The sequence below is a fragment of the Macrotis lagotis genome, chromosome 1 (assembly GCF_037893015.1).
Source record: "Macrotis lagotis isolate mMagLag1 chromosome 1, bilby.v1.9.chrom.fasta, whole genome shotgun sequence".
Lineage (NCBI taxonomy): Eukaryota > Metazoa > Chordata > Mammalia > Peramelemorphia > Peramelidae > Macrotis > Macrotis lagotis.
This window is the reverse complement of record NC_133658.1, coordinates 788,367,336-788,384,277: the sequence shown is the minus strand read 5'-3', so window position 1 is coordinate 788,384,277 and position 16,942 is coordinate 788,367,336. Positions and strand designations below refer to the sequence as shown.

General features: G+C 34.9%; 1 protein-coding gene across 1 annotated transcript; it reads left to right on the top strand.

Annotated features, from left to right (window-relative positions):
* Positions 1-4,300: 4,300 nt before the first annotated feature.
* LOC141488410 (interleukin-18-like) lies at positions 4,301-16,523 on the top strand. The gene is made up of 5 exons (XM_074188457.1): positions 4,301-4,345; positions 6,641-6,771; positions 10,050-10,181; positions 12,034-12,170; positions 15,326-16,523. Exons 2-5 carry the CDS (start codon positions 6,648-6,650, stop codon positions 15,581-15,583), a joined length of 651 nt encoding a protein of 216 aa, XP_074044558.1. The 5' UTR covers positions 4,301-4,345; positions 6,641-6,647; the 3' UTR covers positions 15,584-16,523.
* The last annotated feature ends 419 nt before the right edge of the window (positions 16,524-16,942 follow it).

The following is a 16,942-nucleotide window of genomic DNA, read 5'->3' as shown; positions in this document are numbered from 1 at the left end:
CCAGTCCTTCTACCTTTTTTAAAAAACAGTAAAAGTCATTTTGATGATTTAATTTTCCCTTAACAGTCAGAAAGTAGATATCATTAGCTCAAGCAAAGGCATTTATTTATTAAAATATTAGAACAGTAGCTCCCAATCCTGGGTCACAAGCCCCCACAAATATACATAGTATATAAGTGGCAATATAAACAAATTTAGAGTACACTTAAGAATTGTTGGAAAAACATGTGGTCAAAATAAATCACACTTCTGGTACTACAGGTCCTCAAGATCCTTTATGTTCTTATGGAATTCCTTATGAGGCTCCTTTAAGAATCATTGTCTACTGGTGAGTTATCCCCTCACCTCCAAATGAACATGCCTTTCTTGTAACTCTGCTCTCCATGGCAGAACTAGTTCTCCTTTGAATAAAGGGTGACCTCTTTTCTGCTGTCAGGGGGTGTGTTTCATAAAGCTGCTACTTCCTTTGAGGAATTGTCTCCTTGTGTTCACATCTTTCTGAAGATTATGTCTCTGCTCAAATGCTTGCTTCTGTTTGAACTATCCTCAAACAACAAACTCTTGTGCTGATGGATAGGATGTCTCCTACCAGAGGAGATGTTCCAATGTAGGACACCATGGTTGATAGAGAATGAAGAAAGAGAAATTCCTTCCTCTCTCCTCCAATGCCCTCTGGTACAAGAATTATACTTTACAAAATCACGTTCAATTTAAATGAACTATCAAATTATTTGACTGTCTTTTAAGGGCCTCCTAATGGCATAGCCTATCTTTTCCCCAACTGACGGCCAGGATCCTTTTCTTGTTCAATAAAAGAACTCATCAGGATGGCTAGGTGGCGCAGTGGATAGAGCACCAGCCCTGGAGTCAGGAGTACCTGAGTTCAAATCTGACCTCAGACACTTAATAATTACCTAGTTGTGTGGCCTTGGGCAAGCCACTTAACCCCATTGCCTTGCAAAAAATAAAAAAATAAAATAAAAGAACTCATTTCATAAAGGCATTATAGGGTATGACCAACTCTTTAGACTTAATCTAACATCTGTTTTGTACTTTCTGTGATTAGATCCTGGGCTTTCTTGGCTGGGAACTTGAAAAAGGGACTGAGATAGCTCCAGAATTGAGTCACCATATAAAGTCAGCATGGTTCACTCAATCACCACAATTAACCACTTGCTCTCCTAATCTCCCCAATTCCCTTGAAGGGAAAGGAAAGGAAAGATGAGAAAAAAACATTTCCTAAGCATGTACAAAATCCCAGGTACTATGCTTTACAAATAGTATCACTTTTACACCTGCTGGTTGGTGTCCTGCCTGGAATCCCTCCCACATCAGTCTATCTCCCATTCAGTTGTCATATTAATTTTTCTTTAAATGCAAATCTGGAAGTTTCAAGTAAAAAATATTCAGAAATTAGTCATACATTTCCCTACCTATATAAAATAATTTTTAAAACCAATAATACCATTTCCTAACATAAAAGCCAACAGTATTCCATTATGGAAATGTATAGTTATCCACATAATGGAGAAAGTTACTGGGGGAACTGCTTTTGTTGACTGATTTTAATAACAAGAAAGAAATGACTGTTGAAGCTAGAGATTTGGGTAAATGTTGATTTCAGTGTTTCTTGGTAGCATGATATAATAAATAAAAACCATCATTTATGTAGCACTATTTGCCAAACCATATACTAAGCTCTTTATAATTATAATCTCATGTGATCCTCACAACAACCCTGAAAGGTAGGTACTATTATTATCTCCATTTTACAGATGAGGAAACTAAGACAAACTGAGATCAACTGACTTACCCAGGACTGCTAATAAGTGTCTGAGACTGGATTTTGAACTCAAAAAACTCTAAGCCTAGACTGTGTCTTCTTATGTGTCATCTTGATGCATTAAAAAAAAAAAAAACAATTTTCAGAGCTAGGAAGATCTGAGTTCAAATCTTATCTCTGAAACAAATTGCCTACATATTCCTAGGCAAGTATTTAACCTCTTAGACTAGGCAATTCTCTAAGACTATAAAATGGAAGAAAAGGCACCACTATGCTCTAATGAAGGGAATTTTCTTCATTCGTTTCTCATTCCTACCAGGAAATCCCAGATTTATCCATGCTGTCCTTTGTTGGCAGTTATTATGTTTTTAATTAAAAAAACAATTTTTTTTTTCTCAAAGACAAGAATAATCTATAAGAATGTGATCAAGAGTTGTTAACAATGCACTAACTCTCTAAGAATAAACTGAGGCTAGAGAGAACTGTTAAAGATAACAAGAAGAGCAGTGAAGGTCATAATGGGAGCCATAAGTGGAAGATCAAGGAAGGAAGGAGATCAGAGCTTGGGCTGGATGGGAAGATGAAAGAAGAGAATGGAGAGAAGGCATAACCAAAACAATGAATCTTTGGCCATGGATGATAGAAGAAAAATAATTGACAAAGAAATAAGTATCTCAGATAAAAGTCTAATGTCCAAGATAGAGAAGGAACTAAAAACAAATATAATCAAAATGTATTCTAAATGGTCAAAATAATTGAGAATCATTTTGAAAAACATTGCAAATTATTAACAACCATTTTTAAAAGTGCTCTAAATAATTAATAATTCAAGAAATAGAAATTAGGTTCTACCTCACACCCAAAGAAATTGGGAAAAAATGATAAAAGATAAAAATTGTCAGTGTTAGAAAGGTTGTAGAAAGTCAGACTTCCTAATGGATGGAACTATGAATGGGCCAGCTCATTCTGGAAGCCCATTTAGAACTATATTAACAAAAGGGACTGATAAAAACCTTTTGACCCAAAGACCCTGATCCCAAAGAATGTATCCAAAAAAGATCAATTATAAAAATAAAGGTTTTATACATATATATGTATATATCAAAATATTTACATAGCAACATTTTTTTGTAATAACAAAAAAACAGAAAACAAAGAAAATAATGCCCATCAATCAAGGAACGGGCTAAACAAATTGAGAAACACGAATGTATAAATGTAATAAAATAGATGTGCAGAAACACTTAAAAATAGTGAATATAAATACAGAGATGCAAGGAAAGATATGGCAAGTTAAACTCATTTACTTTTTTGCTGGTCACCATACAGGTACATTTGACAGTCTTGTAATTCTCATGGAGGAAATGGAGAAAAGGTGAGTTTGAAATTAGTCACTACAAGGAATCAGAGATGTATTGATACTAGTTTGAAGGGAAGAGTGTAGAGTTTATTGGCTCTGTTATCTTCACTGTCTTAACCAATAACATAGATGAAACAAAGATCAATTAAAATATCTATAATGCAGGCATACTATATTTGTAGGTAACACCCAGTTGGATACATAGCTAAAATAGTGTCTAAGTAAGGTTCCAAAATGATTTCATCATACTAAAATGAGTTAAATCTAATAAGGTGAAATTTCCTAGGATAAATGTGAAATCTGGCTCTCAATTTCACAAGAACAGGGTGATAGAAATATGATTACTAAGTAGTTAAACTATGAGTCAACAATGCAATATGGCAGCCAAAGAAAGAAATAAAAAGCTAATGAAAATTTAGGCTGAAGTAAAATAGGAATAGTATCCAGACCCCAAGAAGAAAGGATTGGGCAATAATCTATATTCATCAGATTAAATATACATATTTCTTTACATCTGCTCTCTAGTCTTGAATAAAATGAACAAACTGGAAGGCATTTTGGGAGAAAATACAGGGAACTCACAATCAGACCATACCAACATTAAAAGGACTAGGGATATTTAACCTGAAATACAAAAAGATTTGAAGGGAATAAAATATCTGTCTTCAGGAACTTTAAGGACTGTCAGGTGCAATAGAGATTAAATTTGATCTATTGAACCCTAAAGAGAAGAAGCAGAAAATAGTTGGTTATATATGGAGGTAGTTTTTGTTCATTATAAAGAAAAACTCCCTTAACAGAAGCAGATGAAACTGAAATGGCTTGTGTCCAGAAGCAATTAGTTCCCTGACATGTTTCAGTTGGAATTGTACTGAGTGATTTCTGAGGTTTTGACTCTACCTGAAAAATTCCATGTCTTGGTCAATATAATAATGATTTTTAATATGAAAAGAAGTATCAAAGAACCTCCAAAAGATTTTTCTCTCTTTTCTCTTGGTGTTCTTTTATGATATCTTCTCTCTTAAGGGTTAGAAGTAAGGCAAGTTTATATCATTTTTGAATGCTATTCTCACCCACTTTACCTTTTTAGTCTCCTCCTACTGGGCCAACTAATATAAGACTCTCCACAGAAGTCAGTTCATCATTTGTAAAGAATCTTCCACACAGGTAGGAGCACTGTCTACACTACAACCTGGCAGAAGGTAGGAACAAAACATACAATACTCAGTGGGTCTCAGTGGGAAGGTACAGGTGCTAGAATACTGGACTATAGATCTTGGGATCACAGAAGTCCATGAACTCTACAGTCAGATAGATGCAGAAAGCCTAGTTTTCTCTGCTTAATTTGCAAATGGTTGCAGGATTATCCATAGTTCCCTCAATATCCTTGTCCTACTCTGTTTTGTAACAAATCCTTAGAAGTATCATCAAACTCTTATCTTCTTCCAGAAACACTGAGATAAACAAGAGGAACCTGGATTCGTAGAATATTAGAAGAGAAGAGACCTTAGACATAGTCTGGTTCAAAATTCTAATTTGATTGATGGCCAAGTAGATTAGAAAGACCATGAAATATTTAACTTAGAGCTGGAAGATATTTGAATGATTATCCAGTCCTGGTCCTTTTTATAGATGAGGATATTAAGACCCAAGAGGTGAAGTATCTTTGGCTACAATTAATTAGCCTAAGCTAATTAGAGGAAGAAACAGGAGTAGAACCCATGTTTTCTGAGTCCATTGTCCCTCCCACCAAAGTCATCTAGAAAAAGTTATCAGGTAAGAAAGAAATGTGAACTATAGAGAAGTGTATTTGTGGTTTCATTGTTGGAGCTCATGCCCTGTACCTACATGAGAGGCATAACAGAGTTGGAAAAGGCAAGAGGGAAGAGAGATCCTGACTTTTGGGTTTCTAGTGGGCTCTTCTGGCTTCCAGTTTTAAAAGAGAAGATGGCAATTCCAACCTCTCCAGGTCACTGAAGGGAGAAAAAGGTTCTGAAAAGAAGACAACATCAAAGGAGCTGGCAATTTCTATCATGTCCTTTCCCCCAGTTTGTTATTCTAAAGACTTCAGGGAATTTTCCACCTGGATGAAATCTAGGACTCTCTGTCTTTCTCTCTGTGTCTCTCTCTGTGTCTCTTTCTCTCTCTGTGTCTCTTTCTCTTTCTCTCTCTCTCTCTCTCTCTCTCTCTCTCTCTCTCTCTCTCTCTCTGTTGAACTGAAATATCTCTCAATAGGAGAGGTCTTTCAATTTATATTATCTGGATATATTTTCATACACATTTATTTCCCTGATTTTGTTTAACAGCTTATGAATTTTACTATTTGCTAGGGATGTTCATTGTAGAACTGGTATTTGGTAGAAAGAGCATCAAGCCTTGTAAATAAAGCCTTTTCTCCCTTAACTAACTGAGATCAAGAATTTAATGTAAACCTTAAAGCTACTTCCCCCAAATTAATAATATTTAAGGGAACAGATAGATATCATTCTAGTCTAGTACCCTCTCTTTCTATAGACAGAAGAGTGTCCAGTCTCTGACCCTCTCTTGTTTCCCCTCCCCTCCTGGTAGGAATTAAACTTTTCCTTAGAGATATCTATTCTTGCATCTGAGAACCACACATAGAATACTCTGTTTTTATACTTATTTAGGTACAGATTGGAAGTCCCTTCCAACTTTGAGTTTGTATAATAATTGTGAAATTTTTGAAGTCTATGATTGGTGCTTTCTTTTTTCATTCTTGGAATCTTCTTCATTCATGGAATCTAATCTACCCCCTTCAGGTCCTCCCTCAGTACTTCCTGTTTACTAACTTCTTTGCCTTATTTAAACTGGAAAAACTTACAGTAGCATTTTCACATCGATGGAAATGCATTCACACTATTGTTTTTGGTTCATTATTCTGATCATTTAACAAATATCTACCGAATGAATAGTATGTTCAAAATATAATGATAATGCCTGAATGTCAAGCATTCAAAAAATGAATGAGACATATGATCTTGTTCTGCCCTAGAAGAATTGATAAGCTTCTAAGAGGGATGACACAAGTAGATACCTATCTTGGACATGATGAGTTTAACTTCTAAGAATGGAACAAGACTGTCCATATGATTAAGAGAAATCCACCAGATAGCCAAGAAATTAGTCAATAGATTACAGCATTCAACAAATGCACATTAAATATTCAGGGTTCTAACTGAAGTATTGACTTCAGTTTTTAAAATATTTAAATTAACTACCTGCATTCTATATACAGAGCACAGTACAGAATGCTGGGAATACAAACAGAAAAAAAAAGCAATCCAGCCCTCAAGAAGTTTACAATATAACAAAGAATAAAAAATATCCCAAAAGAAGAAAAGTAGACTGCAAAGCAGACAAAATGTCAACAGAAAAAAATGCTCTAAGAAATGAGTTGGGAAAACAATTGGTAGACAATATAAGATGTCAAAAGTACTTTGGTTGTCTTTCAACAGTATGGTCTCTACTCTCCTTAGGTATAAAATGGCAGCTGTAGATGATGACTGTCAAGAAGTGGGCTGTGCCCCACAAGTGGACTGTAAATTTAATCCCAATTTTGCCAACAGTATGGAGCCAGAACTTAAGGAGAATACGTGCTGCTTAAGGGGTAAGTAGCCATATGCATATAGTCATAAGCAATTTTGGGCATCCCAGCATGTGGATTTTGCCTGACATTACTAATTTGTTCTAAAGATTGATATATTGATATGATTTTGTTTTTTAAGATGGGGGAGGAGAGAGAGAGAATAATAATGATGAACAAGGGGAAAGAAAGAAAGAAAAGAAGCAATGGAAGGAAGGAAGGAAGGAAGGAAGGAAGGAAGGAAGGAAGGAAGGAAGGAAGGAAGGAAGGAAGGAAGGAAGGAAGGAAGGAAGACTGGTCATAGTGATACTATTATTAATGCACAGAAGAGATTAAGAGGTTCATATAAATAGGGAATGTTTGAAACAAATAATAAATATTACATATACAAACACACACATACATTTTTAATGTAAGTAACCCCTACAACTATTTTAAATCTTAACAAAAGAATTTTTTTAGAATTCACTCACAATTCTTTTTGATGGTTTTGTAGCTTTTTTTTGAGATTATACTACCCAATTCACAGAGTTGTGATAAGGAAGATGTTTGATAAACTGTAGTATGATATAAAATAGGAAAAGAAGAAAGGAGACAAGCAATTATTATCATGCCTATGAGGCAGGAAATTATCTTATTTGATCCTCACAACAACTCTCACAGTTTGGAGCTATTATTATCTCCATTTGAGGAAACTGAGGCAAACAGAAGTTAATTGACAAGCTCAGGGTCACACAGCCTATAAATGTCTGAATTCAGATTTGAACTTAGGTCTTTCTGACTCTACTCCATGCTAGTGTTCTATCCACTGTTCTTTATAATATATATATATATGTATATATATATATATATGATTATATTACAAGATTGTACATTGTTAAATATGCAATATTGTAATCAATTATAATTATTCTCTTAAGTTAATCTCATTTTTTCCACATCAACTTCTATAATAATATAGGAGACATAATCTGCTTGAAAAAGTTTGGGCCCCAGAGACTAATACACACACACACATATACACCCACACCCACACCCACACACACACACACACACACACACACATGCAGACAATAGAGGGAGGAGATAGGAATTCCTAGTGACACCATCATCTAACTATATAGGAGGTCTTCATCCTTAATGGACCTCCTACAGTTCTAGAAAGTTTGAGGTGTGTTGCTCCTTAGCAAATGGATGACATACCATGAGTTCTTTGGTTCAGAATTCTCATAAATAAACTGCTATAAAAATTGAAGAATATCTATATTTTGAACTATTAGCAAGTAAATGCAGCAGAGAAGCCACTACCATTGAAGACTGTATAGAAAGTTTTTCATTCCCCACAATCCTCTATCCCTGCATTGAGTTATTTAAAGAATTAAGTCATTATCTCATAGAGATTTCCATTCACCTACAAGAAATCTGAAAATTATAATTTACAAAATCTGATTTTTTAAATTGTATATCTCAGTTTCCCAAGATGGCAGACCTTAATGTCTCTTTTGTTGGAATATATTTGGTTCTCTAGACAAATTTTCCTAAGACAAGTTGAATATAAATATAGAAGTTAAAGGAAATGGGACAGGATGGGGAGACAAAACAAGGGGAAACAAGAAAAAAGGAAAAAATGAGAGTAAATAAAAATGTATTTCTTTTAGTTCAGGATTTAACTTTTCCTTCCTAAACTGAAAGAAAAATATGACTTAATTTATCTAAACATCATCTCTAGACTGGAGGAGGAGAGGAGAAGATGCCTAAAAATACATACCTATATGGTCTTATCAACTTGCTCAGTCTTGAGAAAAATTAGGGTCCCCATGGAACAGATCTGGTTTGAAAGGTTGGATTCTTTCCATGAAAGGGATATGGGCTCAGTGTCACTCCCAGTGAATGGAAACAATAGTACTACAAGGGAAAAGAAAAGAGGAGACTGCGGCCAAGTTTTCTTTGTTGCTCTGGAAATTCTCCTATTCTCAAAATCCATCCTATTTACATTGAACTTGTGCTGCTAATCAGGGCATACTTCAAATAGGAAATCTCAGGCTCTCTGGAATGTACAGAAAAAGTCAGGTATATATTATTTGTCTTTGGGGCAGGACATCAACATAGGAAGGAATATATAGATGAGAGAACCTGATCAAACACAATTTTTTCTCATTCCACCTTCAGGACTGCCTGTGCTTGGGAATATACCCCATTGGAATAAGAGGTTTCCATTGATGGGTTTTGATTCTTTAGGCAGTCAGTGAGCAACCATTTATTAAATACTGACTTTGCATGGTGACATGGATAGAGCCCTGGCCCCAAAGTCAGGAAGACCTGAGTTCAAATACAGCTTCAGCCACTTACTATCTCTGTGACCTTGAGCATGTCACTTAACTCTGATTGCCTCAGTTTATGGCAAACCATTACAATATCTTTACCAAGAAAACCTGAAATGGGGTCATGAAGAATTGGACACAACTGAAATAACCAAACCACTCTGGGCTAGATACTGTCCTAAGCCTAGGGATACAAAGAAAGGCAAAAGACAATCCCTGCTCTCAAAGACCTCACATTATAATCAGGGACACTTTATAATGATTATCTCATTTGATCCTCATAACAACTCTGGAGGTAGGTGCTGTTATTATCATCATTTTATAGATGAAAAAAACAAAGACAGAGGTGACAGCTTGGGATCACAAAGCTGAGAAGTATCTGAGGCCACATTTGAACTTTGTTCCTTCTGACTCCAGGCCCAGATCTATCCACAGTGGCACCTAATTGCCCCTGTGGACTCTAAAAATATACGAAGTAAATACTAGGTAATCTCAGAGGGATGCCATTGCAAGAGCCAATACATCTCTGCAAGAGAGGGAAGGTATTCTTTCCACTCTCCATGAGTTCCTGCAGGCTCTTGAGTAGTGGTGGTTTCTTCAGTTTTTTAGGAGCCTTTTACTTCAAGTAGCAATCCTTCAATTCAATTTTTCATTTATTAAAAATCCTCTAAGTAGAAAATATTTTGCTGGGAATTGAGAATATAAAGACAAAACTGAAAATTAGTTCATACCTTCAATGTGGTAAAAAAAACTTCTCCTCTTCCTCCCTTTGGTATTGTTGGTATAGTCACATGCATTGTTTAAAGAATTTGCTTTTATTTTCATATCTGTGTTTTTCATCAAGGAGTTAAAAAATAAGCAATTTTGCAATCAATCCTTTGGTAACTAAAGGTTGTCATCAATCACTATGAAAAAAACTAAGCTTAAGGTCTGTTGGTAAATATGAAAATCTCCCATTTCTATGTTGTATTTTTAAAGCAGGTGAAACAACACTCAAAAAGGCTGGATTTCCTATTTGTATCATGTTAAAGAATTCAAAAAACAAAGTTCTCTTCTTTTCAAAAAAGGAGGACATGGCTATATTTGAAGAGATGTCTGATGAGGAGATGGAAGGTATGGTTTTCATTTTGTAGAAATAAAAAAAATCATAACATTGGAAAGGATAATAGAAAGGGTGAATCCAGATGTTCATTTTACAAATGCAAAAAAAAAATGGTTTTCCTGAAAGAAATGTAAGATTATAAGTCTTAAAGAAGTTAAAAGACCTGCCAAATGTCAAATGACAGAACCCTCAGTTACAACCTAATTGTGCTATCATTTTAAGGATCTTTCACCTTGCCACCCAAGATCCTTGTTCTTCACACTCTACTTTGTCATTTAAGTTCCTAAGCCTTGCTGGAACAAATTCTATGTGGATATCTATTCATCCTTGTAGGATTTGATTATTGCACACACTGCTGGGAAGTTCAAGAATCCAAAGCCCTTAAACATTTCTCTTCTTCCCTGTGGAGAGTACCTGCAGCATGACTCAAAGTATATATTGCTATTTATTTCACAGAACAACTTGTAATAATTATCCCCTTAAAATCAACAAACTTCAAATTGGAAGAAATTTAAATGTTTATTTAGTTCCACCCCACCCACTCTCTTACCTAATATGGGAAGTCATTCTATTAGCATTACTTACCCTTCATGATTTCTGAAAGATAGGCAGTGATGCTACTGATTAGATTTGCAATAATTTCAGCATTTTAGCTTAGAATTTTTTAAGAGCCTAGAGATTTGAATTCCTCTTCTGGATCCAGACTATGCTGACTGACAAGAGCCCACTTAATTCTACTCAGTTTTGGTGGCTTAATCCCTGATCAGTCTTCATTGTAACTATCTTCCTGCCAAGTTGTAGCCTGCAAATCCCTCCCACACCCCCCCCCCCCACACCCCCACACCCCCACACCCCCACACCCCCACACCCCCTGGAAAGAATAATAAATCAACATTATCACTGATTCTGGTATTCACATGTCAAATTAACCACCAAGTGGTTCTACTTGCCATCCCTGTAACTTCCCAGCCCAACTGTTACCACTACCTCATATGTGCTATCTCTCTCTATTAGAATATAAACTCCTTGAGGGTCATGGTCATTTTGCTTTTGTATTTTTATTTCCAATGCTAACCACAGTGACTAGCACATAGTATAAACACTACAGAAATGTTTTCTCATTCATTTATTCATTCTACAATAGCTAAATATTCTCATAACAATATCTTCACCTATCTTAAGCTTCAATTCCAACTTTATTATTTTTGTACTATTAGTTATCTGAAAATCAGTCTCCTTTTTAGAGAAGACATAAAATCAAATTCACTATGTCAAGATCTTACCTGTGGTTTCTTACCAGGTCCCTAATTCCCTTTGGGTCTGTATCAGTATAGCTGCTAATACAGAATTTTCCATAGAAATTTCTAAACAAAGCCAAAGGAAAACCAAAAAATATCTCAGATGATTTTTGCTTCCAACTATATCCTTAAAATGTCTCAAAATTAAGTCTCAAGCTTTCCACTGCACAGATTCTGATCCACAAAGTGATAGAGTGACTGATTTTACTTCAGAAATACTTCAGATTGTGTTTCAAGAAGAAAGATTAAGAAATGGAAGTGTCACATAGAAGTTCTGACTTCTTAAATAAAGCAAAGGTCCAAATTGGACTTTAAGGTTAGAAAGCATCTTGACATCTAAATTTTTTTACATGCAAAGTGAATGACATATTAAGAAGTGTGAAGCAGCCATGAAAAGAAAAATACATTTTTCTAGTTACCTCAGTTGTATGGAAATGGTATAAGGTCAAGAAGAGAGGTCTGTTAAAAAGGACTTAGTAACTATCTTTAAATGTTCAAATTTTAAGGGAGGGGGAAAAAACTTTTCTATGCAAAATAATTTCAGTACATAAACATTTAATCTCAGGCAATGAACTCTGGACTCAATTTATGCTACAGTATTATGGTTGTGGTGGCCCAAAGTTCTTAGTAGCTATTTCTGTAAAGGATGAAAACAAGAGTTATCTTCTATCCTGCAAAAGTGATGAAGAACTTCAATTCAAGGTAAGACTGAGTCTCCTAAGGTCTTAGTTTCATTTCTAGGAAAATATTAGAAAATATTAGAAATAACAGTTCCAGAGTCTAAAACCATTACCCAGAGAATAAAGAGAAAGAAACAAAAATTATAATAATGGAAGACCACTCATATTTGCCAAAATCAGTGAATAACAATTGGCCTTTTGCTCATGTGTGGGTCAAGCATTAATATTAAAGCCCATCATCATGACAATTAATTGGCATATCAATCATAGATTATAACCTATTAAGTGAGTTGCCATATTAGTCTAAAGAAAGAATGAAAGTATACTTTTTTGGGTTTCTTTTCAGGAATGAATCTTGTTTTTAAGCTAATTCTCAATGAACTCACTTAAATAAGTCTAAATAAAAAATAATTAGCGAGGTAAAAGTGCCAAAGGAAAAAAATGATATATAGTATCTCAAATATCAGTGTTTTTCAGTCATATATGACTCTCTGTGACCTAGGGTATTCTTTGTATAGATACTGGGGTGGTGTGTCATATCTTTCTCCAGTTCACTTTACAGGTAAGGAAACTGAGACAAATGGGGTTAAGTGACTTGCCCAGGATGACACAACTAGTAAGTGACTGAGGCCTGATTTGAACTCAGGAAAAATGAGTCTTCCTGATTCCAGGTCCAGTATTCTATCAACTGCGCCACCTAGATGTTCCAAGGTATCTCAAAGATAATTATAAGGGTTTTTTTAATCCCCTCTTCCAGATTAGTAGAAGCATAAGGACTGAGTTTAGGGGATGAAGGGGTCATGAGCAAATCTCACTATATACTTCTTTGTATCCTTTTAATAAGAGGGAAGTCCAGTAAAGTAAACATCCAGATCAAGTGTGAAGGATGAGAATAACATATGTATATGTATATATATATATTAGTTAAAATAATTTATATATATATATATATACATATATATATATAGGTCTTGATGTTTAAAAAACACTTTTTAGATATTATTTCATTTGAACCTTACCAAAAAAAAAAAAAAAACCTGTGGAAGAAGCAGTGTCAGATAACACAGAGGAAAAAATATAGACTTTTAGATCTGAAATGGAACTGGGATCTCATCTTGTCCATTTCCTCATTTTACATGTGAGAAACTAATAATCAATCAATCAATAATCTTTATTAAGTATCTACTTTGTGCTAAAACAATGCTAAGTAACAGGAATATAAATACAAAGTTTTTGTATTTGTTTCCACAAAACAACACTCACCCTTAGGGAAAATGCATTTTATCAGGTAAAACAACATGAAGTCATATAAATGCATGTGAAGGTTATATACAAAGTTAGGACAAGATCTTCCTGAGGAGGAAACATGAGTAGTTGGGAGAGTGAGGAAAAGCATCACTTAGGTGGAACTGTGAAGGAGGCCTGAGATTCTTTGGTGGAGAGGGTGAGCAATGGGCTTGGAATCAGGAAGACCTGAGTTCAAATCTATCCTTAGATACTTAGTAGCTGAGTGATCCTGCACAAATCTCATAACTCCTAATTGCCTTAGATCCTGATCTGTAAAATGAGAGCACACTGGCAAAGGACATGCCTACTCAGTATCTTTGCCAAGAAAACCCCATGGACAAGTTCATGGAGTCATGAAGAGTCAGATACAAATGAATAACTAAACAACAACAAAAGACCCTAATAATTCTGGACATACATTCTAGATCTTGGAGGACAACCTGTGCAAAGTCAAACAGACAGGAGATGAATGTTTTGTGTGAGGAACAATGACACCAGATTGTTGTAACAGAGATTGAATGAAAGGGAATGAGAAAGAATAAGCATGGAAAGGTAGGCTAAACACAGTTTTAGAAAGGCTTTAAATGTTGGAAGAGTTTATATTATATTCTTAAATATAATAGAAAGCAACCAGAATTCATCGAGGAGGAGAGTAACATGGTCAGATTCATGCTTTTGGAAAAGCTCTTTAGGCATCTATGTGAAGAATGGATTGGAATGGAGAAAAACTGGAGGCAGGGAGACCAATTAGGAGACCTTTGTAATTGTCTGGAAAAGAGGTGACTTGGGTTTGAATAATACTAGTAATTCTGAGTTTTTAAAAAAAAAGCAGTAATGTTGACGAACTAGAAAAAAGATTAATCAAAGAATTGTATATTGAGGCTATCCTTGAGAAGTCAAGAATAACAGGTTTCAACCCTGGATGATTGGATGAATCATAGTGTCCTTGAAAGAATTAAGAGATAGCTAGATAATTTAATTCATAGAAGAATTAAATACATAAATAGGTGAATGAATAAATACATAAATAAATAACTACAGAATATCTCTATTCTATGGAGAGATAGAATTTAGAATTAGAAGAGATCTTTAAAAATATCCCAGTTCAACCCCATCATTAGTTAGACAGGAAACTGAGACCCAGAAAGGGGAAGGAACTTTGCCAACATTCCTGCAAAAGTCAATGGCAAAGGATTAGAGAAGTCTTCCAAATTCAGTACAATGCTCTCTCTCTGTTTCCTATCATTTTCCATATCTCACAGTTCACAACAGGCAGTATTCTATCTCCAAACAGTTGGACAATAGAAAATGATTAAACACTGAGAGAGGTTATAGAATATTCCATAGGGTTTTTCAGTGAGATGAACTCTTAATAGATGAATTACCCGGGCCCAGTTTATGTTCTTTGGGGACTAGAGGGTGATTACAGCAGTGAGCTTCTGTCTCCAACCTTGTGACAAGGCCAAGGAAGAACTATTCTGATGATCTCCCACTTCCTGCTGAGGGGAGAGCAAAGTCTGGCACTGCTCTACCAGAATCTTATCTGCCTGTGAGTAAAAGAGATGCCAACTAGGCAAAGGAGAAGAGACTGGGTATGCTGGGTTTGGGGGTGTGCTGGGAGATACACTGGGGTTACAGATTATCACGGAGGTAACAGCACACACATGCACACACATATATATTTATATATAAATAAAATTTGCACATATATATGAATAATATATACATATAAAATATATGTGTATGCTTTGAACTTTGTAATACACACATGTATACACATATTTCCACCCATATTCTATATAATATAAATACTTGTACTTCTTCCCATTTAAGCTGTCTATGGCCCAACATCATAATATCTGACATATTTTCCTTTCTTTTTTCCTATAGGATGGTGATTTTCCAGAAAAGATTGAAGATAAGACCCAGGATATCTTGTTCTGGCAAAAAAGAATTATAGGCTTGGATAGTATAAAATTTGAGTCATTCTTGTATCCAGAACACTATCTAGCATGTGAGGAAAATTCAAATGATTCCGACAAGTTGGTTCTGAAGGAAGAGCTTGACAGTGATGAAACATCTACAATGTTTGTTTACAGAACTTGTAAGAAAAAAGATAAGGAAAACTATAAGAACTCTGAGAAGTGAATATTTTTCTCTTGTATTTAATAACTAGTTATTGAATGAGGACCAAGTTTTTCCCCCTCTTTTCTACTTCTTCATCCAAAAACCCACCAGTGTGAGAAATTTCTCTTAGAGAGTTACCCAAACCAAAACCTAATAAGACAGTAAAAAAAATTCTAAGTTTGAGCTAAGGGGTATATTCTTGCCCAATGTGTTTATGCTGACAGATTAGGGAAAATGTTGATTTTCCTTTTTGTCAGACAGGTGATATGAAATGGATAACCAAGATTTAAATCACCCAAGTCACAAACTCCAAGACCCTCATTTTAATATAGCCCACCTCCTATTATGTTAACCAATCAGAGTTGATTGGTTACCCTTTAGGAATACCTACTTTTCAAAAGGCATATAAACAGCAAGCCCACCCCCACCACCATGGTCTGAGACAGACAGCAAATGACCATCCTTTTATTTTTTTTTGAGAAAACATTAGCAATTTATTAATTTCTTCAACATAACTATAGCACTAATTTATGCTTTGGGGTATTACCTTCTCCTTTACATTATGGAAACATCAAGGGAGCACAAAAATAATAATCAGATACCTAGCTGGCTACTATAAAAGTTATCCACTATAAGTTTCTCTCTTGGAATGAGAATAAGTTTGTTTTCATTCGGAACTTTCTAACAAACTGGACAAAGTGATACAGACACAAACAAACTGTCCCTCTTAGAGATGTTTAGCTGATGACATTCTTGTTACTGAAAGAGAAAATAACTCAGTCTTGGCAACAACCAATCATATATTTTACTCAGTTGTATTGGGTCATATAAAAAATATCATAAGGCAACTGTTTTGTTTTGTTTCAAATAACTCTCCACTGGAGGAAAAAACAAGTAAAGATGATTTATGTTTTGCAAGATTACTAAATGTTCTGAATACCTATAAAAATTTTTAGAAACTCTTCTCTCTTTTCAAATAATAAACATATCTTCAATAAGAGGGCATAGTTTTTGGCATTGTTTTTATAGTTTTTACAGTAGGATTAAATCTCTTCTTTATTGAGATTCAGAAATCAATCTGTGTTGCCTTCTAACATTAGACATGTAGGTCTTACCCTTTATAAATCATGTGGATAGGTTCTATTGCTAACTGAGTTTTATTAATTGGTGAAATAAACTGTTAGCTTGAAGGACAACAGGTTCTGAGTATTTTAGACTACCCTTATTTAGAATATATGATCAACCTAAGAGGGGCTAGGTTGAAATTTATCTTTGTTTGCTTTTTTAATAGATAGTGAAAATTCATGCTATAAATGAAATGTAAGGAAGAATTTTTTCAAAACACCCAACATAACTATTTCATGCAACCTCAGGTATAGG